The sequence below is a fragment of the Cyanistes caeruleus genome, chromosome 8, assembly GCF_971803275.1.
Source record: "Cyanistes caeruleus chromosome 8, bCyaCae1.hap1.1, whole genome shotgun sequence".
Classification (NCBI taxonomy): Eukaryota; Metazoa; Chordata; class Aves; order Passeriformes; family Paridae; genus Cyanistes; species Cyanistes caeruleus.
In genome coordinates this window covers 26,980,156-27,005,585 of record NC_141708.1, presented here as the reverse complement: position 1 = coordinate 27,005,585, position 25,430 = coordinate 26,980,156, and the positions used below count along the sequence as shown (strand labels likewise).

General features: G+C 40.4%; 1 protein-coding gene across 3 annotated transcripts; it reads right to left on the bottom strand.

Annotated features, from left to right (window-relative positions):
- Positions 1–3,350: 3,350 nt before the first annotated feature.
- MMRN2 (multimerin 2) lies at positions 3,351–23,019 on the bottom strand. 3 transcript variants are annotated; one of them, XM_023930282.2, is made up of 7 exons: positions 22,373–23,019; positions 12,673–12,795; positions 12,291–12,397; positions 10,261–10,326; positions 9,015–9,188; positions 6,135–8,051; positions 3,351–5,111 (listed from the first exon to the last, which is right to left on the bottom strand). In XM_023930282.2, the coding sequence occupies exons 1-7, from the start codon at positions 22,648–22,650 to the stop codon at positions 4,723–4,725; spliced, it is 3,054 nt and encodes a 1,017-aa protein (XP_023786050.2). In that variant the 5' UTR covers positions 22,651–23,019; the 3' UTR covers positions 3,351–4,722. The 3 variants fall into 3 exon arrangements, with proteins under 3 accessions (XP_023786050.2, XP_023786051.2, XP_023786052.2); XM_023930283.2 differs by lacking the exon at positions 9,015–9,188 and having other exon boundaries at positions 22,373–22,973; XM_023930284.2 differs by lacking the exons at positions 9,015–9,188; positions 10,261–10,326 and having other exon boundaries at positions 22,373–22,977.
- Between the last annotated feature and the right edge of the window lie 2,411 nt (positions 23,020–25,430).

The following is a 25,430-nucleotide window of genomic DNA, read 5'->3' as shown; positions in this document are numbered from 1 at the left end:
CCTCGTTTATCGTTTTTTTCCCCTCACAGCCTCTGAGTAAGTTGTTAATTATTGCTTTTATTGTTCAATGATACTGAAAATTACTTGGTGCTCTTTATTCCTCACACAAAATTTAAATTTGGGTGCAACAGTTAGAAACAATGTTTCCTTCTCCTGATTTTTATCCGTGTGTTGCAGCAAAGCCCAAGGGCAAGTCAAAATCAAATAATACTTTCATTTGAACATATGCAAGTTCACTGCATGTTGGTTTTATCCATATAAATTTGCCTCAAGCCTATCAGGTAAAAAGAGAAAAAATAAAGGGTTGGGGAAGTTTGTAATTGCTTTTTGTTCCCTCTGTATACAATGTTCTTATTGTGTAATAGTATCCGAATTAGGAGATTTGAGTTTAATACGTGTATATACTGCTTGTTGCAAAAATATGCAGATGCTTCTTTATATCCTAAATTTACTCTGGTTTTTATGATTCAAGCAAATGAAGACCATTCAAGGGGATATCTCACCTGTGAGTACTATAAAGAAAGTGTCACCATTTGTTTTCTCATTGCAGAAATGTATTGGCTTCTACTCTCCATCGATTTCACCTTTAGTTTACAAGGAGAAATAAGTAAGATCAGTTTCTGTTCTCTTTTTGCATTTAATCAGGAATAATCTTATATTTAAATACATATTTTTTACAGTAGCTAGAAAAGCTTGATATCTGAACATCATAAAAACTGTTACCAGTATACTATAATTAGAAGCCTTGATTTGTTTTCCCTATACAATCAAGTTAGATTCTTGCAGTATAGTTCTGGCAAGTGCAGTGGAAAGATTAGTGATGTAGTTTCAAACATTTCTTAACACATAAATACCAGGAAATAAGACTGCCTGAAGATTTGGTCTCCTTAAATTAGTATCTTGGCAAAGTAAACCTTTTTCCTATGGTTGTGGCTATTACGTTGCTTGTAGAATGGAATGTCTTCACTGATTGCAGTGGTCGTGGTTGGATTTAAAACTTGGATTTCATGTTAGCCTTGCAGGAGGACATAAAGAAAATTGTGGCCAAGTGTTTTTGCACCTGTCCGTGTTTTCATGAGCAGCCTTTTCTCTCGGTCTCGTTTCGGGAAACGTCCACCGGGTGGTGCTGTGTCCTAAAGAAAGGGTTTGGAAAAAAAACGGGGAGTTTTGAGCCATGAAAACGAGTTCTGCCTACTAGTAATAAATACCAAAATGTTCTCCATTATAAATAGGTGGGTTTGGCCACTATATAAAATATGTTAATGAAGAGCTTGCATCAGTATCTAAGAGGTGAAACGGCTGTATCCAGTGAAATGTGTAAACACCCTGCATGGATGTTTGTGGGCATACCAAAAAGCAAACTGCCTAGTTAGCAAACTGAATCACAAGCTTTTAAATAAATATAAGAAGTATCACTAAATTCAGAAAGGGTCAGATTTAATTCTATTAATTTCCTTAATTCCTTCTGCAGTTTTGTCTTCACCTTTCCCCAAAACACCCCTTTGGTCTTTCTTACTGATGTTAATGCAGTAAATCAGTATCAACCATGAATCTGAGCCATGGAAGAACCACTGCTGTGGGCTGACCACCTCCTGAGTCTGCTTCATGAGGAGACCTCCATGGACTTCAGACTCTGGTTTGATGTGTGTATTATCTGCAGAATGCAGGCACTGCTGGATCTATAGAAAGTAAAATTATTTATATATGATACAGTGGGTACTTGAATTTGGAGTACAGTAAGGAGATTGTCTTATTAATGGAAAAGAAAAAAACATTAGGAGACCTTAATTTTAAAATATACTATAAAATACTGGCATTCATAAAGCAGCAGATTCCTTGAAGGCACTAAGATGCACAGCTTTCTACCTTATTGCAATGCTTAGTGGTTTGAGCTGGAAATAAAGAAACTCGAAGCAGTGGCAATGTGTTCTGGCAGTTTTCTAGGAAGTACTAAAAGCTGTTGGAAGCTTTTATTTTTAAATATGAGAGTCAGATTGACATTACATCTGTGTCCTGGAGTGAGCACACATTTCTCTGTCTATTGCTGCCTGGCCATGAGGCACATTAGTGTAGTCAGTCTGCTGTGAGGGAAACTGAAGCTCTTACAGACAACTCTTCTCAGTGCCTATGGTCAGCTTCAGGATGATTTTCATGTTTGGAAATTCTCCAGAATCCACTGAGCCAACCAATAGCTACGTTTTAAATTTTAAATTATCTTCATTAAATTTGTTCCTCTAGTTTGAGTAAAAATACAGGTCACAGTGAGGTGGCTGTGTTAATCTAATAAAAAGGCCAAAACAACCATCCCACCAAAAAAATGCAGGAGTGCATAGATGGAGGCTTATGAAAAGGTGGTTTATTGCTTTGAACAAACAAAATCACATAGACTAATCATCGTTCTCTCATTGCTTGAGAATGAAGTCGGTCTTCCTGGCTTAATGCAGCCCGCAGACTGATTTAACCCATTGTCTTTCATTAATTTTTTGCCTCATAGTCTAAAAATTAGTCTTCCAGTCAAGCGTGTCTTCTTTGTATGTGCAGGTGGCTAACTTAAGCACATATTTGAAGATGTCTTTAAAATATAAAAACATCTTTAAATTAGCATTTTGTTCACTCCAGAGTCAGTGTTCTCTGAACTCATCTGGCATATTCTTCAACAAAAGTAAACTCTGGTAAGCACAAGGAAGGACACCAAACCTGTAGAAGTCCTGGCTGGATGAACTGCAATGCTACGTCCTGTGTCCATTTCCAAGTGGTTTTCATTCCAGTTGAAGCTTTCTGTCAAAACTTTAAAAATAAAGTGTTTTGAAATATATATGCGTATCATATCCCCCATATGCGAGATATGTATTCCCCGGCGGTATTTATTTGTGGAACTTGGCTGGTAGGTGCAGAATTGGTGTGTGCTGAAGATGAGGTGTTCCTTGAACCACCCTGGCCTAGGCAGCACACTTGGCCTGGCTCTACTGAACACTGCCACCGCAAAAGTCAGGAATTGGAGGAACACTGGTAAAAACCCATCCGAGACACCCAGGATGGTAGCTTTCTACTGAAAGAACCTAATCTTACAATTTGATGGTTTTCTTCATTTTACCTCTTCAATTTTATTCTTCTTTTTCTTCCCTCAGATATTTTGAGCAAAAGTGGGACAGAAAGGGACACTGATTTTGCAGGCACTTGGTGCTGCCTGTAGCAGAGCAGTGTGAGCAGTGGCTCTGTGCTAGAAAAACAGGGACACCTGGGCATCTCCTGTGGAAATCAGCATTGGCCAGCAGGATATAAGGAGCAATTTTTGTTGCTAGTTTTCTTTGATTTTTCAGGATAGAGAAAACAATCTTCTCAGCAAGTCAGTAGCTGAAATTGCTTTGTAGCTTTATTTCAAAAGATATGTATTATCTGCTTGTCAAAGTGTTGCTTTAAGTGCATTGTGTGTTGGTACCGATGTGTTTGGGGTGTTTAACAAGTAATGATAGTTTAGCATTGCTTAGAATACAGGTAGGTGGGGAGAAAATTCTTAACAGCAGAATAGATTTGTTAAAAAATTCTACCTTAAAAGGGTGCAATTTACATAATAAGAATTTATATTGTCATCAAAAGTACTGGAAATTTCAAAGTGCGTTTCATTTTGGCAAATTTAATTGTTTTCATATTGCTTTGTAAGGTATTAGGATAGACAAAAATACCACAATAATTGACCTTCTTTAAAGTGAAAGTCTTTAGGAAGTTTTATTTGACAGAAGAAGAGTTTAAGACATGACCAGGCGTGGTCACCTTGAAGTTTTGGAAATTTAAAAAAAAAACCCTCTACATTTCACAAGTTGTAGTCTTTGTTTACTCTAATTACAGATTTCTATTCAGCAGTGACACCAGACCAATGAGCTTGCCTTTTGGTTTTAGTTTTGTTTGTTTGGTTTTAAAATACTCACTAAAGGCTGAACTCTGGGCTGAATTCATGATAATCTCCAGGATTAACTGTAAAAATAAATTGCATTTTCACCAATATTTCTAAAATATCGTTGACATTTTCCTAGTGTCCAAATGTAAATGTAATTCATCTTAACAATGCTTTAAATTTTTGCAGTGTAGCTGAAATACATCACAGGCCCAGAAACAGAGTGGGCTATTTACAAGATCCTTGCTTGCAGGTACTGGCAATAGAGTGAATTTTACTGGGTTTGATGGATCTCCTCTAGTGTTCCTGTTGTGCACAGACTGAAACATTGGAGTGAGTTGCAGAAGTTTCCAAGATAGTCTGTGGTCCACAGAGAACTAAAAGGTAAAATTTCCCTGGCTTCTGGGTTTTAAGGTACCATCGACATGAGAGTGTGTAGTCCTAGCTAAAATCTTTTCCTTGCCACTGATGGGGGTATTTGCCATGGGAGGATATTCTTTTGCCAAGGGAAAGGAGAAATTTGTGTTAAAAGTGAAGAAAGTCCCACAAAACATTTATGTGCAATTCTCACATTGGAAGGATTTTGGAATGTGTGTGTTGGTACATCTGGAGTCCAAACTGTTAGCTTTTCACTTGAAGGAAAATCCCATTGCTGCTCATAAGCAACTAATCAAAAGCCAAACACTTCCAGAAAAGAAGCATGAAGACAAACCTAGGGTAGTGCTATGTTTAAACACATGCAGTAGCATTGAATACATCACAGATGAAGCAATAGTGAATGCATCCATTTCATCTATGGAAAGAGATTAATAAAACATAAATGTCGTTATTCAAGTTTTAGATATTAGGAATCCACCCATAGTTGTCCCAGGTGGACTTCGTTTCACTACAGAGCCGTGCAGCAATTCAAAGCACACTGTCTCCCCCTTCTCCATTTCTGCCATAGCAAAAGTGGTCATGGTGTTTCCATGTGGGCTTTTCCTCTGACTGCTTGAGAGAGTTCTTTTGTACCCACGGCTGAAGGAGAGTTGTCCCAGTGCTGGTCCTGAGCTGAACTCCACAGAGATGACAAACAGGTAGACACCTTTGTGTGGTGCTTTAAAGTGGCCGTGTTCAGAAAAATAGCTGTTTCCATAATTGAGGTATGTTTCATTAAACCTCACGGTTTTTTCTTTATCCTTTCTTTCTGAGAATCCTACATGGAATGCCACCAATGAGTCTGAAAAAGAAAGAGAACAGGATTTTAGCAGTGAGTGAGCACTCTTCTCTCTCCAGGATCATCAGGACGGGAGATAAGGTGAATCCCTATCAGGCCTGATTTTTGTATGCTGCTTTGCAAAGCTTGACACTGGAAATGGTATGTGTACTGAAGCAGATCAAAAGATTCCCTGGAACTCCTGGAAAAGTATAACAGTAGGACCACCCAGGGGGAAAAAATAGCAATTTTTTAACTGTCCTAAAAATAAATTAGTTAAGAATATGTTTTCTACTTTTTCAGTCTTAAGTACAGTTTTGCAGCACAATGGCCTAAAGGGGCTGATTTTTGCTCTATGTTATTTTTCCATAGCAAGAGCTGCAATCATAAAAGCCAACATTAAAGCTGTGATGGTTGTAATTACCAGATGCTTATGGTCACATGTTTACAGGGAAAGGGAACTGGCCAGTCCCAGTGAAGTATAAGCTGAAAATTTTTCTCGGAAGCTTAGTTGTAAGAGGGAGAGTATATGCTCTCTGGTCAGTCCTGCCTGTTCCACTTGTGCAAATTATAGCATTTAATGCAAATTATAGTTCATTTAATGCATCTGTGTGCCTTGGGAAGGATTTGGTTCTTTGAGTACCCTCCTTCCAGATTCAAGTAACAAAGTAACAGGGAAAAAGAAGCATTCCACATCAATTTCCAAAGAGAAAACTGCTAGTGCATTAGCATGAACATCTGCAAACATTTGTCTTCTAAACACCCGAAGTTGAATTAGTTCAAAGCCAATTTCCTAGCAGCTATAACAGGTGTAATTTTATTGGCCTTGAGCAAAACACAGCACAATATTGACTTGGTTCTCACTCAAACTGCTTTTTTTGGTGGAGGGGGAGGATGTAAGTAATGTCAGAATTTCTCCCTCCAGCATCCCACAAAATACCTGACAGTTGTCATAACTAATACTAATATGCTCTGTGTGTGGAACATGCAGCAGGGCCCAGAAAGACGTTAGACCTGCACATGAGCAAGTAAAAGAAAAGAACACACCTTTTTCCACAAGTTCTGTCTGTCCTGTATTTCTTCCACTTATCATTTGTGTATTTCCTCTGTGCTTTTCAGGCCTCTTCTTGTCTCTTTGCTTGTCTTGACCTTTCTGTTGCCTTCTCCCTTTTTTGTTCAGCATTGACTGAATCTTTGTAACATCCAGACTTATATTTGAGTCAACTAATTCTTCATTAGTTCCAAATAGCTTTTTAAAAGTCAGCAGATGTTCCTCCAGATTCCGTTTGACGGTTTCTAAATCTGCAGAGAGAGTTTCTACAGAAGCGTTGAGTGGCTCAATTGCATTTGCCATTGTGTGGTTGCTGCAGAGAGTAACGTCACCTCTGGATTCATGCCTCTTGATTGCCAAGCTCAGATGTTTGATATCATTCTTCAGAGTCATGATATCATTATAAGCTGAGCTGTCCAAGGAATCATCTTTGGCAGCCTCATAGTTAGGTTCCATGTGTTCTATGATGCTGCGTTGACTGCTGACTTCATGTAGAGTAGAGGAGGTTTGTGTTTCTTCCTTGGGGTGCTTAGGAGGCATGTGAGCATCATGATTATTCTGGTGACGTCTCTGCAAGGGATGAAATCTCCTTGCAAGAGATTCTAAAGTCACATTTTGTTCTTGCAGTTTATCTGAGAAGTATCTGAGAGATTCTTGAAGCTGAAATACTGATGGTATTAGGCTACTAAAGTCATCTTCAAAAAAGACATCCAGAAATTCGTGTCTCAGTAAAGCCTCCAGTGCTTCTTCGTGCCGCATTGCATCTTTCAAAAGAGAGCTAAAAGAACTGTTGAGATACTTGATGTGTCGATGAATTTCTTCATCTTTCTTCTTCAGCAAGCCTATGTCTTCTGAAAAAGCAGTAACCTGTGACTGAAGCTGTCTGTTCTCTTCTTGACGGAGGTTAAGAGATAGATGGATGGATGGAATAGCTGAGGAGAGCTCTTCAATTTCACTCTTGAAGAAATCTCTGAAAACTAACTCCAAGTGCTTCATATCCTTTGGCTGGATATCTTCAAGGGAATAAGTGCTATTCCTGAGATCTTCCTTCAGTACATCAGTGTCAGAAGATAATCTCTGGCAATTGCATTCCTCCATGTACCGCAGCAGATCTGAATAGTTTTCCTGAAGGTTTGAGAGAGTGTAGTTGAGGTCTGATATCTGCCTTTCCATTGCTGCATTGTTTTCTTCCATAATAACTGATTTCTCAGCCAAAGTTATTGTAATATCTTCTGGCCTATACTTGGAGATGTTTTTCTTTAACTCCTTAAACCACCTCTCTAAAACTGCAATATTCTGAAAGGCCACATCTGACTCCATGTAAAGTTCTTTAAGCTGCTTTGCATGCCCTGACAGAATGTCATTCATTTGTTTGATGGTTAATTGGCTGCTTTCGTCTTTGGGACCATGATGAGAAGAGAGTTCTGTTAAATTTTTTTTCAAAGCCTCCAATTTATTTTCAAGAAGATTTTGCTCTTGTTTCATGTTTGCTATGCTGTTGTTCAAAGCTGAGAAATGGGAATGCTGTATCTTATGAAGCTTCTTGAGTTTCGTGTCAGTATCTGCCTTGATCATGCTGAGATTATAATGAATATTAGCCTGCTGCATGTGCACTTGGTACTCTATATCTCTTTTTGCCTGATCAACTTTCATGATGTTTTCTTGGACTTTGGATTCAAATTTCGTTCCCAGCTCCTGGAATTCCTTCTTGGGCACAGTGCTCTCTTGGAACCTTTCTATGCTTTTCCTGTTGGCTTCCACATCATGGGACAGGTTTCTTACTATGTTGGAGAGGTTCTGTAAGCTTCTGTTGAAGCTTGCCCACATTGGGTTAAAATGTCTCCTAAGAAAATTCTCCACATGAGGAAACAAAACTTGCTGCAGAAGCCTTTCTTGATGATCTGTTAATACAGCTGAAAAAAAAAAAAAAAATAAAATTCTGCTTTTGGAATATAGTCTAGCCAGGATAACTCAAGTGTACATTTTTCTATAGTAGCTGCCATCTTACTTCCCAGAATCTGACCTCAAATGATAAATTTAAACAATTGCAAAAATAGTTTAGTGTTAAATCAAGGTTACTGTAAAGCACTGGACAAGTATTTTTTCCAGTGGCCATAACTGTCCATTTTCCCAACAGTTCTTAGTTGGTGGGCTCTTCCTTTTCTGACTGTGTCATAATGTTCTTTTTCTCATGCTTTCAACTCCACAAGGTTATACAGTATCCTAGCAGCTGAATATTCCAGGTCAGGAGTAAATAATTTGAAAAATCTGTGAAGTATCTGGATTATATGGAAATTATACTAACACTCAGTTTCTAACTTTAAAGTTCAAACCTGAGTTCCCTGAAGTTCACTGAGTACCATAGTCTGTATCCTTAGAAAATGTTTCTGCAAGCCAGTGGCTCACTATAGTGGGTTAAATTCAGCAGCTCTTGTTTTCCCACTCCTGTATATGGCAGGAAGAGTGTTCCAGAGATAGGTCAAATGTTTCATTTCTTCATGTAACTCCAGTGTGCTATTTCACACATCAGAGCATATAGCATGAATATGGGAAAAGAACAGATGTAAACTCTGCATCCCCACAGAAGAGAAGAAGCCATAGAAGCAGAATAGTAAGGTTAACAAATTCTAAATACAAGCAACCTCTTTATTCTGTGATTAAGGCATGTTCAGAACTCTGCCTTTCCTCTCATTTCCCATTTTGAGTTACTCTTTGGTTCATTCATTTACATTGGGATTACACCCATTTTTATTTTCTTTATAAGCAACCAGCAGACCAAGGAATATCAGGGTACATTTGTTCTCACGTTTTCTTTCTCATCTGTGTGGTTTCACAGGGCCTGTCATGGGCTGATAATTCTGCATCAGTCCTCTCACCTGAATTGCTCTGGTTCACTTCTAACACCATGCTTGTACCGTTGTTTTCAAATAGTCTCTGTAAGTCACCTAAGGTGCTGGCTGCTTGATGAATATCACTTTGAAGATCATCCAGTAAAGCCTCATGATTTTGAATGACTTCGAACATTTCTCTTGAATCCACTGATGTTGACACTAGTCACGAGATTAGAAAAACAAAGTCATGCAACAGGGTGCAGCGACCAGGTGACAGGTATTCATGCAAGACCTCTGAGAACACCTGTCTGGTTTTCACTCTGAAAATTTTGCACTGACATTTAGGGAGTCTGTTGATTTCTTGCACCTTAAATTGCAGTTTATCTGCAAGGATTTTTTTCAACAGTGACGGAAACTTAATATATTCAAATATTTGCAGAGAACTTCAGCTACAACCACTGTGGTGGTAGTAAAATGCTCTTAATTAGAAATCTCCCCATGCCTTAAAAATGTTTTGGAATACTAACTCTTTTCAAACCATTGACTGAAAGGATGGCAAGGCTTTACAATTTAGGATAAAAGGAGGGGATGGAAGAGCAATTGAGACGTTCTACTGAGGAATCAGGAGCACAGTGTTAAGTGTTAGAGCTTATGGTGGGGCCCTTTAACTGATGTTTTTCTAAATAAATACTTTTGAATTTGAGCTGTAGATTTCCAAGTGTGCAATACCTCCCAGAAGCTAATTGCTGAAAGGCACTTAATAGCACTGCAAGCAACACCCTTTCCCAGGTGGTAAAGGGAAGGCCCCTCTTGTTACCTACACTGGCAGGGTGGAGTTCCTGAGATACAAATCTATGGTACCTTGTAATTGTAATCTCAGAGCTACTCTGGGGCTGTTCTGAAGTAGCATTTGCAGTGGATTGTTTTTCTGGTAGGTTTGTGAACATGGTGTACTGTCCTGTGAACCCACTTTGCATAGCAAGGGGTTAACATCCATGCCACTGAAAGAGGTAAGGCTCTGCACCAGCTGGCATTCACTGATGACCAGACAGCTTTGAAACTTTGGGATGCTTTGTTGTGAGCATTCACAGAGTTTTATAGCAAAAGCCCTCATTTTTGTCAATAAATGTATTGTTTCAAAGCTTTCCCAGAGAATGCTTTCCCAGATTGTCCATAGCTTGTCACTTTAAAATTACAGCTTCAATTTTTTTTTGCTTTTTTGCTTTTTTATTCCCCTGATCAGTGACTGAGAGGTAAAAGGATGACAAGCAAAATAACTTCAAGCACATACTGTGGTTTGAGAACTCTTCTTCTCGTCCTTCAGTTTCAGTCCCTCGCAGCAGAATAAAATTAGGATCTGCAATCAAGATATGATACAGCTGTGAAAATGTTTTAGATGCAGAAATGACTACATTTTAGCAAGGCCACACAGGAATTTCATGTTGTGTAACTGGTGTGGAGACAGGCTTCCTGGGGAAAGAACACTTTCTATGCAGAACTCACTTTCCTTGCACTAGTAAACAGCATTGCATACATGGCAGTGCTATGCAGTATAGCATGGACATTTTTATTTCATGCCAAATTATTGCTCATAAGAAATTAGTCTATTCCAAGTAATTGGGGCTTTTTTTCTTTTCTGGGGATCCCATCTAGAGATCTGTGAATTCCTCTTCCTTGTTCCACAGTTACCTGAACATTCTGGTGGCAGCATCAATGAATGATGCTGTACAAATGAGGAGATAATGAAGGAGGTGCTGGCTTTGGTCAATGAGTGTTAACAACAGAGAGACCAAAATAGTTGCACTGCGTTTGGTAACATCTTTCCAACATGATGAGTGAAGTTCACCATCTAGAGATCAACACACAAATGAAAGCTATCTGTGAAGAAAAGCTAAACCTAAAGAGATTTTTATCTGTGGAGTCTGTAGGTGAGTTCAGACATATGTTTGCCTTTTTTGTTGTGGTTGCCTAAATTGCTAGAGGGAATTACCTTTTATCCATTTTAATTCCATTTAAGTTCTTAAATGTTTAAATTCTGCTTTTGAGTATTACTTGTTAAATTCTGCCAATGCCATTTTTAAACCACCATTCAGTTTTTAAACCACACTGTCTCCCCTCTCTCTTTATTAGCAGCTGCACAGATCTTAGATCTTAGAATCGTAAGTTTGTGTTTGGGTTGGAAGAGGCCTTAAAAACCATCTATTTCCCACCCCCTCACCATGGCAGGGAACCTCCCACTACACCAGGCTGCTCAGAGACCCATCCAACTTGGCCTTGAATACTTCCAAAAATGGGGCACCCACAGCTTCTCTGGGAGACCTGTTCCAGTGCCTCACCACCCTCACAGTAAAGTGTTTCTTCCTAATACCTAATCTAAACCTGCCCTATTTCAGTTTGAAGCTATTTCCCCTGGTCTTACCACTACATCCTCTTGTGAAAAGTCCTTCTCCATCTCTCTTGCAGCCTTATTAGGCCCTGAAGGGTGCTCTAAGGTCCCCTCTGAGCCTTTTCTTCCCCAGGCTGAGCAGTCCCAGCTCTCTCAGCCAGCCTCCATAGCAGAGGTGCTTCTGGACTCACTCCAACAGGTCCATGTCCTTGAGGTGAGGACCCCAGAGCTGGATGCAAGACTCCAAGTGGAGTTTTAGGAGGATGGAGTACAGGGGCAAAATCCAGTCCCTCAACCTGCTGCCCCCACTGCTTTCTTCAGCAGTGCAGTGGATTCCAGAAGTTCACTCTAAAGGCTGCTCCTGGAGCTTCCATGGAGGTTCCAGTCTGAGCATTGTTCCTGCCTGTGCTGTGGAGCTGCTCCCGGCCCGAGGAGCCAGTGCTTTGCAGCCAGGGTAAGCAGAAATGGGGAGCAATGCAGAGTGAAGGCTGCCCTCTCCTCTGAACCTGGACACCTTGTGATTCCCAAGCCAGGTGATTTCATCCTGTGCTGACCATAGGGACATTTCACACACTTGCATTGCTTTCTGATGTCACCAGTTTCTACCTGGAATTAGGCATTCTTAGATGGACTTGTCTAAGATGGACCTCTGATAGGCTTCCCAGAAAATTAATACCTTTCTCTATGTGCAAAGATTACAAAGGTGCTATTAACAGAAGAGTAAGTAGCTAATGATATTTAACTATTGATTGCAGCTAATTATAACTGCTCTTGTCTCAAAGTACTGGTGATTTGGGACATAGCAAAAAAAAGGCATAGAAAAAAACAAGCCATCAGTTCTAAAAAAAAAGAGAAAAATTAGGAAAATTCATTTCTTGCCATTGTGCCTGGCATTTAGTCATTCATTCCTATACTTGTTCTCCAGCTTTGCTTACCACGTTGTTCACAGTCCTTGCCAGTAAATCCAGGGCAGCATTTCCACTGCAAAGACTTCAAAGCCTTCTGTTTCACTTGGTAGACTGGCTTCAGAGCTGTCCTGTACCTGGGGAAGAAGGGTCTGGGCATTAGATTTATTGTAATAGAGTCCTTTTCAATCAGGTTTGGATTGATCCTGAACTTCTGTAGTATTCTGATGGGGTGTAGAGAGAGTTTTATTATTAAACACATTATTCCAAAATGTCACAGATACCAAGGAAGATAGAAATTTGTTTAAAACTCCCCTAGAAATAATGATGAGGCTTCAGAACTGTTGAAAACATCCTTTAGATACTTCAGAGAAAATTTGTTCTCTTCACTGGTTTTACTTAGGACACTTACATGATCTTCTGGCAGTCTGGGGCTCCGTTTGGGCAGGGCTGTTGGGAGTTGACAATGTACTTCTCCTTCATGCAGGCTTCTATGTATGTGACCAGCCGGGACTGCGTGAAGGAACACCAGTTCCTAGGGAATAAAAACGTGGGAAAAGAGTTTTAAATAGGTCTCTAAGTCTCTGGCTGTAACAGTGCCAAGAAAAAGCAAAATGCAGAAGGGACTTTATTTTTGCATTTGTATTTTTTCCCAGCTGTATGATGAGGAAAGTGGAAAATGCTTTCTACCTTCTCCCTCCACTCCCAATTCATTTGTTTTCATTTGAGATGTTTATCTGAGTTTGTAACAAACGGGCTGATTGTCTAAACTTTGATGCATTAGTTCCATTTCCAGTCCTTTCATTTTGCAGAAGAAATTTCCAACCCATGATAACCTGCGGGTTAATGTCACTTTAAATGTCAAATTGCCTTCCTAGGCATATTGCCATTTCAGATGCCTATTGACTGACTCATCAGGTTGAGGCAGACTGCTTCTGCAAACATAATCTGACTTTAACTCCATTAATAATATCTTCCTAAGTATTGCTTCTTCAAGGTAATATAGTAAGTGATTGGATTTTATTAAATAGGCTAGCTTCAAAATAATTTCTCCCATCACCTGCAAGAAAATAATAACGGGGGGAAAAGGGTTGTTTTAGTTTTATGTTTCTAGCAAGGACAAGTAACTTTTAGTAGTTTTAATTGTCTGATTAATTTTCCAAGTCAGAATTACATAGGCAGCTATTAATCCCAGAGTGTAGGTGAACCTCTTCCTTTAAAGTCAAGACTTGGCTGCTGTTTGATGGTTTAATCCAAGACCAGAAGGGGTAGGAAGTGACAAGCAATAACTATAATGGAAACAGCTGAACTTTAGGCAGTATATTTTTAAATGGGAATACAGGAACCAAATCTCTGACTATCAGCATATATGGAAAAAGTTTGCCCCTCTCAGGGAGTTGGCAAAACAATGGGGAACCGAGTCCTGCACAAAAGCAGAAGCTGGCAGTGCAGCAGCCAGGAGAAGGGGAGGAAGCTGGAAACATCAGCATGGAAGGGCAGACAGCCTGGGCTAGCTAGGAACAGTTCACCAGCCTTGCTGGGCCGTAGCCTATTTTGCTCCCCTGTTTCTCAAGGAAAATGTGATGGAGATTTCAGCAAGCTCTCATGCAAGCAAAACTCTTCATCTGCTAGAAGCAAGGGCAGGAACCTGGCAAAGCATTCAGTGCTGGGAAAGCAGGACAGGAGAGGAGATTGTTGCCTTTGTAGTGATTTCCAGCCAAAACAACTTGTTTGAGTTGTAGCTTTGAGGCCTTTGCAAGTGACTGGGGGAAATTTTGGGGCTGTAATCAATGGGAGTCTTGGTTCTTACAGGACTGAACTAGAAGACAAATCATCACATTTTTATTGAAGCATTACTCTTCCAGAGTCAAACACTCTGCTTGTGTCAGAGTGTAAAACCACCAGTAAAATCCAGCAGACCAGCATACATGCTCTGGTGACATCTGAGGTCTTTATAAGCCTGTGGCACTTTTCTGGTATTTGGTGTCAGTTCAATAACTCTAAAACAAAGACCTGGTTTGTGCTTTGTTTTGGGCTGTCCTCTCTCATGTGCTTGGCAAAGCATGGCTGGGAGAGGCTTTTCCCCCTCAAATCCTCTCTACTTTTTTCCTGGGGAAATGAAGTGTCCAGGCACTGTTGCTGGAGCTGGCTGGTATCGTTGCTAGGTGCAAGATCCCTGCCCCTGCCAGCGGGATGCCTGCCAGATCCAGGCAGGAGTCTGCATTCAGCGTGGAAACCTCCTTTTAAAACAGGATTCTTTGGCTGCAGGGTTTTGTTCTTTCCTAATGAAAACAATCCACACCCAGTGAATCATCATCTAGGCTGATTTTTTTTTTTCCCACCATATGCAAGTCCTTCCTAAGAAGTCCTTGGAGTTGTGTCAGCCACGCAGAGCAAAGCCAAGTATTGCACATGCATCAACCTGTGTGAGCAAGAATGAGGCACTGTGAGGCTGTGAGTGCTTCTGTATTGCACAGGTGGATGTGCACACACATGGAACGGGAAACACAAGGATTCCTTTTCAAAACATGTGAATGTGTTGGAGGTACCTGGTGGGCTTCCAACTTGTCAAAGGGTGTTATGTTGTGTGAGAAATTTAATCAGTGGTTGATCCCAACTTGATGTTTTGGACAATTACTAAATTACTAGTACTCTGCAGAATGAATAGCATGAGGGGGAAAAAAAAAAAAAAAAGAGGAATATGATGGACTCTCAATCAAAACTTCCTTTAAGGCTGGTCACAGTTCTTTATGTCCAGTTTTCTTTACTATATATTCATTGGTTATCTCTCACTTGATCTTAAAGGTTTCTTTTTGGAGCTGAAGGGCTATGTAATATTTTTGTTTGTAATAGGTAATGTTTTTGTTTTAATCACAAAAACTTTCAGAGGTTTTGAGTTCCATAAAACTTATCAAAGTTTATTCTTTCCTCAAATAAGTAGATAAGGCCTAAAATGAGCTGCCAAATAGATGCATGTGCCCAAAGATGAAACTTCTATTGCAGTATTTTTTTACAACTTGTCAAATGCTTCCTTTAGGGAAACTTTGCTATCTGTAACTAAAAATACTCCTTAACGGGATTAACCTTGAGGGAAAATATGTCATTCTTTAATGTTAAGTGCAACCATGTAAAAGACTGAGAAGGGCTTGATCTAAAGTTCAGTGAGGCAAGCAGGACTTCTCTGGCACCAAAGGCTCTGAATCAGCCTGTGAAATTTCAAAGAGCTGCTCCTTCACAAATAGCACTTTCTTGAGCTGGTTTCTGGAACACAGCAGCTTTGTGTTCTGCTGCTGCAGTTTTTTCCCTCTTTGTAACTATGTCGCTTCATTCACTGAATATGTTACCAACTTAACACCCTCTGCTTTTATTCTCTTTAATGGAGTTTCCTTTCGGTGCAAGCTTCTGCTGCCAGGGAGAGAGAGGGACAGAGAGAAGCTGCTCATGTGAGGAGAGCAGAAAAGCCTTCCCTGTAATCTGGTGAATAGTAATGTTTATCAAAATGCTGAAAGTTAGAGCAACACTTAAGGGGACCCTCGGAAATTCAGGGCTGCAGACATTCCATTTGTTCAGTGGCTTTTCCTGGTTCACACTCCAAAGAAATTAATCCCTTTTTTTTTTTAACCAGGTAGTTTAAACCAGCCAAAAAACCGTTTTAGTAATTTTCTTTGCTAGACTGTAGTGTTGTTTTTTTTTTTTCTTTCCCCTGGATTTCATTCAAATTATGAATTAATCTTTTTAAATAGAGCCTTCACATGTATCTATTCACTTCTGCCTAATTCTGAAATGACTGTATTCTTGTGTCTGAGGTTAAATATATCTGATGACAAAGCATTCTGTATTTAAATAAGATTCAGCAAATGTAGGTTAGCTCAAGCTCTTTTTATTTGAAGCTTTCAGGTGTTCAGAAACTGATACTAAAATGATTTTTTTCTTACATTGGATCTAGTTCTGCTTTTACTGAAACATAGCAAAATGGAGGCATTTCTTTCTCTGATTCTAGGATTTGACTGGGCCACCTTATAGCATAGGAAACAAAATAAAACCCACAGAACCAGGAGAAAAGGTTAGATGGCTGCTCTGCAGTAATTGACTCTGCTCAGATGAATGTGGGGTAGTGTCTTTCCTTCATACAGACAATTACAGCGTCTGAGTGAGTGAGCATGAGTAATGCTCCCCAGCTCAGCGAGGGACTGACATACTTTAGTTCTCTTTGCTACATGCTCTCTTGATTGCCACTGCAGTGCATAATTTTAGATGTTTCCTAGGTCAGTGGAATTTTTGCCTGAACAAAAGCTTCAGGAATTCAGGATGTTGGGATGTTTTTCATAAGTTTTGTTATTCCTTTGGCTGAACTGGTCCAACTGAGTTGTCCTTCACCATCATTTTCCTCAGATTTCTATTCTCAAGGAAGCCAGTGTCTATAATTATTTTGAAAACTCCTGCCTAGCCATGCCTGTCTACAACTCACAGTGTGCAAAACTTTTCAAGACCATAACATTTTCCTATGCAGCCCAAAAGGCACCAGATAAGCAGTAATGCGTGCTTAGAGTGCTGTAGGAACATAGTAGAAGAGTGTTATTTCAGTTTAAACAAGTGATTTTCCACTGACTTGTACAGAATGACTTCTGATTTATAGCATTTGAAGAGGAATATAAGAACGAGGCTTTAGCTGTGGTTGGTTTTTCCCTCTGTGCAAATTTCTCACTGACAAGAAAAAGCAGCCTCAGTAAAACAGAAATAAAGTTCTATATCTAAATTAATCTAAACTAAGACTGTGCATGTCAGTATTGAGACAGACGTATCTTTTTATAATTTATGGAATACAAAAAGTGTTCAGCTGTTGGGGAAGGCACTGGCTCTCCAAAGCAGCATGGTGTGCCACTGGGTTTTTAATTAACAGACAAGTGATGCCTGGTGGTCTGTCAGTGAACTCTCCAGCTCTTCCCAGGCAGCCAGCAGCCCTGTATTAGAACCAGACAGCATAAACGCTCATATTTCTCTATCTTTGCCTCAAGAAAACTCCCAAAGCGAGTAGAACTCCTTCACAAGTAGGGTCTGGGATCTTCCTGTGTCTCATCCCGTGAAACATGCTCGTTTTCACTGGAATGAAAGCAGATTGGCCTGCAGTTCACCTCAACAAACTACTGAAAAGAGTGGCAGTGGTAGTTTCAAACATGTTGGTTTCCATGCAGTGCTGGAAATCTTCCAGAACCCTGAGAAGCCCAGGCTGAATGCAGTGTGTATTTCAACAGTTAGACTGTTACCAATTGGGATAGTCCCATCCTGCAGGACATCCTAAAACTGTAGTGCAGCAAAGACTTTCTGAGCAAGTGCAGGCCTGAACTTGGGAGCAAGAGTTCAAGGAACAGCAGGCTTGACTGGGAGCTGGTTTTGAGCCAAATTCAGCTGTTGTACGAACTGTTTCAGAGACGTAAATGCAAGAGTTTTGTCCTCTTCAAGAGCATCCACAGCTATTTCCTCATTTCTCTTATCCCCCCTGCAATAGAAGCTTTACAGCCCATTGAAAGGGCAGCTTACACTTGGATTTTTTCCTTTGATTCCTGCAGACTTAAGTTCATCCCTAGTACAACCTTGATCACTCCTTTGTCAGACCTCATCTGGAAGCAGGAATTGCAGCCAGTGGCCACCCTTTGGCACACCTGTGCTGATGCCAGGGAGTCAAAACTCCTTGGGAAGCCAGGCTTCCCACTGGCACGTGCTCAGGGTGCAGGCAGTGTGCAACAAGGTTTGGACTGACCATGCTTGGGGCACGAGGGGAGATTTGTTCAGGGCTGCTCGCTGATCTCCTGTTCAAGGGGCCCTGACCTGCAGGAGCAGGAAGGGGTTGGGTCCAGGTGGTGACAGTGCTGACAGTGATTCTCTGGCTGTGCTGAAACAGGAGCTCTTGTGCTATCTGCCGAAGAAATTAATTGCTGCAGCTTGCAATAATGAGCTATGAAACAAATCATTCCCATGGGCACAGAGGGCTCAATAACTCCTGCACTGTGTGGAATGGAGCTGTGTGATTTGCATCAAGCAGGCTAGTGTGGATCTGTTCCACCTGCAGCTGAGCTGCTCAACGACAGCGGCTATTGGAGATTATTGGAGAATTTCATCACGTCCTAAAGGAGCCAAGTGCAACACTTTGATAGGGAGCCATTGCTTCTGTTGATGCACTTGGCACTGCAAAATCTATTACTGAGCACTCAGTGGCTGTTCCACTGCTTTGCAGGGTGCTGAAGATCACTTTTAGCTGCACTTCATCCAAACTCTTTTATTTTAAATATGTTCTGTGCCCCTTTGGTGGGAAATTTCAGTATCCCATAAGCTTCCTACAAAAGCCCCTGCCCTGTTTCAAAGAAATGGATGAGTCAGTGTGAAACTGATCTTAATTAAATTAATGGATTCTTCCTGTAAAAGCACACAAAAAATAATAAGCTATTAAGACTGAACACTGACTTTCCTTAGAATAAGTGATTTGGTTTTTCTCTGCTTGTGTACCCTTGGGACGATAGTTACATGTTTTGACTCACTGGGTAGTCATGAGAACAGGCCTGATTCTTTGTGGCTCCTTGAAGTGGAATGAGAGGAAGAGGTGTTTCAGAGATAACAACACACCTGGCTGACATCAGGAAACCTTCCTCTAATCAATAGTGACTTCACAGAATTGTGTGACCAAAACTCAAAGAATATTAATGAAATTAAGGATTTACTTAAGCTGAAGCTTTCTGCCTTTCCTATTTAACAGATCAGGTGGTAGAGTTTGAGGACATTTTCATTTTGCTTTTCCATTTCTTGTAGCTATATTCCAAGATGACACTGTTCATGGATTAAAAAGAAAGAAGTTAAAATGAACCCCCTACCAAGCTGCAGGGCAAAAGCAGAACAGGGGCCACTTGGCAATGATTACACTTCTGGAAACAGAAGTTCTGTGAGACTTTGGATAGATGGGGAAGCCAACTGTAGTTGCTGTGCTCCTTCCCATTCCAGCACCACCGTCCATTTCTCCCTTACAGGGTGAGCCATCCACCTGGGGACTGGCTCCATCAGTGTGGTTCCTGAGGGGGAAGGTTAAAAATAACCTCTGCTTTTTCCTAAGATTATTTTTAGCCTGGAATGCTTAAGTGATCTGGTTTACAGTGTTACTTGACAGACAGGTCAGGCTAACTGAGGGAACAGGCAGCTTTGGGCTTTGCTGTCAGAGCTGCATGTGCCTTTTACATGCTTCATTTGTTTTGGTTTCTTTAATGAAATACAGCACTAAGTGCATGAAATCTGAGTTGTGAGCCTGACTGTTCCTGATGTACAGGTCTCTTAACTTCCCTTTTTAATTCTGCTGAAAGTTTTGGGTACGTGTGAATCCATTTACCTCAGCAGTAGAATAAAATAACTGAAATGAAACCATTCAGCTCATATGAGATACAGCTGCTGGGAAAAAAAAAAAAAAGCAGTATAAAAGTTGATTTCCTTTGGAAAGTTGGCTTCTTTTGATAGTTTTGATTTTGTACACATACAGACACTTGTCCACTTGAACGTGCAGAGCTTCTCATATTTGTTTAGATACAAGCAACAGGTGATATACTAAACTGTTACCTAGTTCTTCCTTTAAAGGCCAGTGACTTCTTACTGATATATATTTTAAAACTCTTACATGAAAAAATTTATTATTCTTGGAGGAATTAGCAAAATAACATATGCAAGCAATTGACTGGGATCTAATTAGTCATTTCACCTCACATGTTAAAACAGAAAACAGAGGATTCTGACTAATACCTTTCACTACTTAGTCATGATGGTCTCAATTATTCAAATAACTGCAATATGAAAAATGATACTCTACATTTTTTTAAAATATAAGATTATTTTCTAACTACCACTATTCCTAATACAAAGAGAAAATAAGAAGTGGTTGAACAAAACACACCTTGCTTTTATTTTTTTTGAATAATGAGAGTCAAACCAAAACTTTGTTTGTTTCCTAGTTCTGCAAAAAAAGGTATTTTCTTATTTCAAAAGCAAACTAGATGTAAGACATCATTTTGGTAGAAAACTCTTCTCCAACACCCTGGGCTTTTTTGGCATGTCTGTCACACCTTTTTAAGGTACGTCTTTCTCTCCCTTTATCTCTCAATTCCTATTTAATTCCTGATCCTTTTCTTCTTGTTCTCCTCTTGAGAGATATAAACCCTGTTTCTCGATGTGTTTTTTTTTTCCAGGGAATGTGTCACACTTGTAGGGAGGAAATGCCAGATTCATGACAATATCTTCTCTGTGCATAGCAGGGCACTGCATCCACAGCAGCTGACAGGCATGCAAGGACTTCATGCTCTGAAAGTGTGTTGCTTCAACCATGTTAGAATTTGGAGTGTGGTTACAAGAGAAATTGTATTGTCCCTTCTTATTCTCCCTCACTGCCTTTACTTTTAGATATAATTCTTTCAAAGTCTTGAATTTCTTTCCTAGGACCTAGCAGCTGCCTGGCCTTGTGTGTGGTCTAAGTGTGACAGCTCTATAAAACAATGAATACCTTAAATCTACTGCCAGGCTTGATTTGGATTGCCTGTAGTCATCCACATAGCTTTATAATTGGGAAGAATGTTATGATTTGACTCATTATGCAACTATCTCCATAAAAAGGAAGTATTTCTCTCCTTGGGAGGAAATTAGGATGAGTCATAGCTGGTATTGAGCTGAATTAGACAAGCTGGTACTGAACAGAGCTACAGAGCCAAGGAAGAAATCCTGATTAGGACAGTATATTACAGCATCTTACTGACCTGTAATGCTGACCTTTTTACAGCACTGAATTTTCATAGTACTGGGAGTTTTCAGAATGTTTTCAGCATTTCAACTAGCAGGAAAATGATTACCACCTTGCAGTGCAATTTGGAAGCCCAAGGTACCCCTTGGGCCTTGTTTCCTTCCTTTGACAGTGTCTGATCTGCATTAACCAGGACTTGGTTAATCGAACAGTGCCCATCAGGAAGCCTTGCAGGTTTTAGGAAGTGCCTCAGGGCTATTAGGGGGAGGTACATATTTGTGGGAAGGTGTAGAATAAAAGACAGCAAGGTTTTCATACACTCACTGTGTTACATGCAGAAGAGAGACCTTAATTTTACATGCAGATGAAACAAGATTGCATACTTCAGTTTGCATGAAAGGGAAGCATGACATGAGCAAGGTTTTACAGTCTCTTTCCATCTCACTTTTTTTCCTTTCCTCAAGAGCATTTAAAAGGAAAAATACCAGGGCATACTAAAGCACTGAGCTGTGAATAGCCCTCAGTGTGCTGCTGTTTCAGCTCTCCTGAGCAGGGCTCTGCTGTACCCATCCATCAAGGCTATAAAAGATTCATCCACTGTCCTGCTTGGTTTTCATCTATTTTAAACATTTAGAGACCTACTTACGTGCCCTGTAAAACTTACACAAATCATAGGCTTTGGGAATATTTCTATTGAAGTACATGCCTTTTGCTCTCACAATGGCTGCTCTTCTGCTACAGATTACCATGAAAAGCATTTTGCTGGCATGAAAACCTTTGGAAGGGGTTGGGGGCGTGAAATTTGTAGAAATCTTAATGCTTATTCATTATTTCTTACTTTGTTATATTTACTCCTCACTATTTTTATTTTGCTAACATCTCCTTTCCCTCTCCATTTCCAAGGCCCAAGTCTGCAGGCAGGCATATTTTGCTAATGAGCAAAGTTTGCCATGCACAACAGAAATAATCAGCATTGGTTGATGATAAGAAACATTAAGTACATTAACAACTTCTAGTTCTGCTTTGCCAGAGGTAGTGTTTTTGTTTATAGCAGAACTGGGAGGCTTCTCCTCTGCCAGGTGTATGCACACCTCTAACCCCATTCTGCTGTTTCAGATTAAGCAAAGAGCTGGTCCCATCTGTGGTTTCATCCTCCACAGGCAATTCAGCTTTCTGCTTGTGTAGTTAAAGCATTTAAACCACTCTTGTTTGGATATAGATTGGCCCCTAGAATCTAGTGTATTTTAATGAGAAACTTCTAATGAAAACAGCCCTGTATCAACAGAATATAAAAGTATCAGAGAGGATTGCACTCTTGTTGTGTGTAAGACAGACATGTTGGGGTACTTACCCATTTCGGGGCTGTGGGCTCTCAGCTTCAAAATCCCCTCTCTCTTCCTGATGTGAGGAGATCACACTTGAAGGGTAATCTTGAGTATCCTCCCTGAGCCCTTCTGCCTCCCAGTAACCTTCTTGGCGTGGCAGAGCTCTCTGGGGGTGTGCAGAGGTCTCATGAGCTCGTGGCTTTAGGCTGTGCACGGAACCATCACGATATCCATGATGGTCTGCATGTTCCACCAGCTTTGCCAGTCCTACCGTACTGCAGACCAGCAAAAGCTTCACGAGCATCCTGCGCTTCTTCCCCCCCAGTTACACCTGTCTCTTGTTCTTTTCTCTGAAGCTCAGCCTGAATTACTTCAGAAATGCCCCAGCAATATTCTTTAACTGGAAAGTTGGAAGAAGGAAGGAAAAAATAAAAAAAAAAATTGCAACAAAGAGCGGAAAGAGCTTTCGGCCCTCCCAGCTACTGTGGAAACGTCGGTGGCTATTGAACAATGTGAGCCTGGTTCCTGTGTGGGGCTCAGACGTCTCTGACAGGGGGGGAAAAAGGTGGTAGGAATATAGCTTATTAAGGGAACTTCTGAGCTTGCCTGCCTTCTAAACTTATCTGTGAACAGGAACTTGGCTTTTATCAGCTGCCTTCTCCCTCAGGCACAGGAAAAGGATGTTAGCTTAAAGGAAAGGAAGAGAAAAGAAAGGAAAGAAAATCCTGAGTGCTCTAACAGACTCTCACTGCACTGCCAGAAAATGTCACAGACCTGCCTGGTCCAGTGCTGCACATGGAAGTTTTTTCTACAGTTTAAAGGCTGAAATACCTTGGTTTTAGCAGCAGAGTATTTGTGGTATGTAGAACAAATTGTGGGTGTTGAGGGACTCAGAGCAAATATACAGTAAAAAAGAGCCTACAAACATCCATGCTTGTGAGACCTTTGCAAAGTAGCTCTGTGAATCATAGTCTGTTCCCATCCAAATGGAAGATTTTCATGAAGTTGTCCTTCAGGGAGCTCAGGATAATAGAGCATTTTTAAGAATTTCTGTTTGGGTTGTCATCTCTTGGTGTCAGGCCTAGGTTGCTTTTTTTGTTTTGTTTTGTTCATTTTGTATTTTTAATTAGCATTAAAAGAAAAGCCGCTAGCCAAGAGCTGCTGTCAAGATCTACCTCTGTCACAACATTCTAATAGTATTTTTTTTTAAGAAGGCTGTGGAGGCTGCATATAGTTTTCTTACTGGTTTTGCCTTGCTGGTGGCGCTGCTTTTAGTTTTGTCGCTTTCATTAACTGTGTTTCTTCTTTCACTGCCTTGCAGGGTGATGTGCTCTAGCATTTTAAAGAATAAAGTGAAGGAGAATGATGCTCCACTGACAAAACAAGTGGGAACACAGGACTGCTAGATCATTTTGCAGTGTGAATGATCAGAAAAGCAGCCCAAAGTTCACTATGTCCTGCAGAGCATTAAATGTAAAGCTTTTATGGATTCATTCCAATACCAGCTAAAAATACAGGATAAAATCTCTCCAGGATTTTGGAAAGCCTTGTTATTAAAGTCTATGAATTTGCATCTCCTTATCACTGGCTGGATTTGCACCCCTCTCCTGATGCCCCAATTTTATGCTTAATGGAAGAACATAGATAAACACAGAAGTGCCCTTCCTGACCTGGTAGACACTGCTGCCTAAGAGCAGTAACAGCAGTGTATGGGGCCAGGCAGGGAGAGAGTTTACTAATTCTAAGGGAAAACCTGTTCTTGCTGTAGCAGTCACTTCTCCAGGGAGATGAAATCACAAGGTCTGGACTGAAGGCTGAAAAAAATTAGCAACTTCCTTCTGTTCCTTCCTGCTGCTTTTATTTCAGATTTGTGTGCATCCTGCTGTAACACATGTCAGTGTGTGAATATTTCATGTGCCATGTTTCACACAGAAATGTGCTTTTCTCACAAGCAACTGGATGTGACCTAAGCATTATATTTGTTTACGTATTAAGACCATCATCAGGAAGGAACTGAAGCAAGCATGAGACAAAACAAGCAGCAGGCTTATAACTTGACCTGCAGTGAGATCCTTGCTTGCAGAGAAGTGACTTTGTGCTGAAGATGTTGAAGTCATTCTTCATGGGTGCAATCCCTCCCAAGTGGTGGGCCAGTATTTCTCTGCCATCCTCCTGGCTCAGAACATCTACTGCTCCTCCAGGTGCAAGAACCTGTTCTCTGTACCTTTGTAATGGTGCTGCCCTGTGGGTGCAGCAGGCACAGTTTTGCAGGTTAATAATTTAGCATGACGGTTTTTTGGTAGTGGTTGCGAAGGATGCTAAGAATGAATCAAGGCAAGGGATCCCTTTCCTTGTGGTAGGCATAACATAGAATGCTGCCATGAAGACATGAAAGACATTCATTATTTAAAGGAACTCCCTTACTGAGCAGCAGTTGAGATTTTTGTGTAACAGCTGTTATAATTTGTGGTATCTGAATAACACGTTCAGGTTATACTGTTGGTTCAAAATATGAGATTTGCTGGCAGATTGAGCTGTAAGGTTTCTTTTATGTCTCTAGAGGAATAAGTATGAGGAGTGTACCTACTCAGGAATGAGATACATCACAACTTTGCCTTGTTTGTTTGTTTGTTTTTGTGTGCTGTTACCTCAGCATGGAACCAGGGAAAACAGACATATATTTGCTGTAACAACCTGCTCATTGCTTTCTGAGGTCAGTGTCTTCTAGGAGTGCACCCACTTCTAGATGTGCACCAGCTAACATCAATAGATATTTAGTCACTCTTCAGTTGCCTAGTTGAGTGTTGGTGTGCATTACAGAGCTGGGTACCACTGCTCTAATGAAAAAATGACTGAGTTAAATCAATTTAAAAGATAGTTTGGAAAATTACTGGGAAAGTGTTATTGTGAAGTGTTACTCCAAAAATATATTTGAAACCCATTCAGTAAGTGATGTTATACTAATAGTGGTGTGGGGATGTTTGGAGATGCCCTTGTAGCTCTCACAGGTTTCTACTGGTTCTAAGAACAGCTAGCCAAAGACATTGTTCCTCCACTCTTCGTCCCCAGTCACTAGTGGCCTTT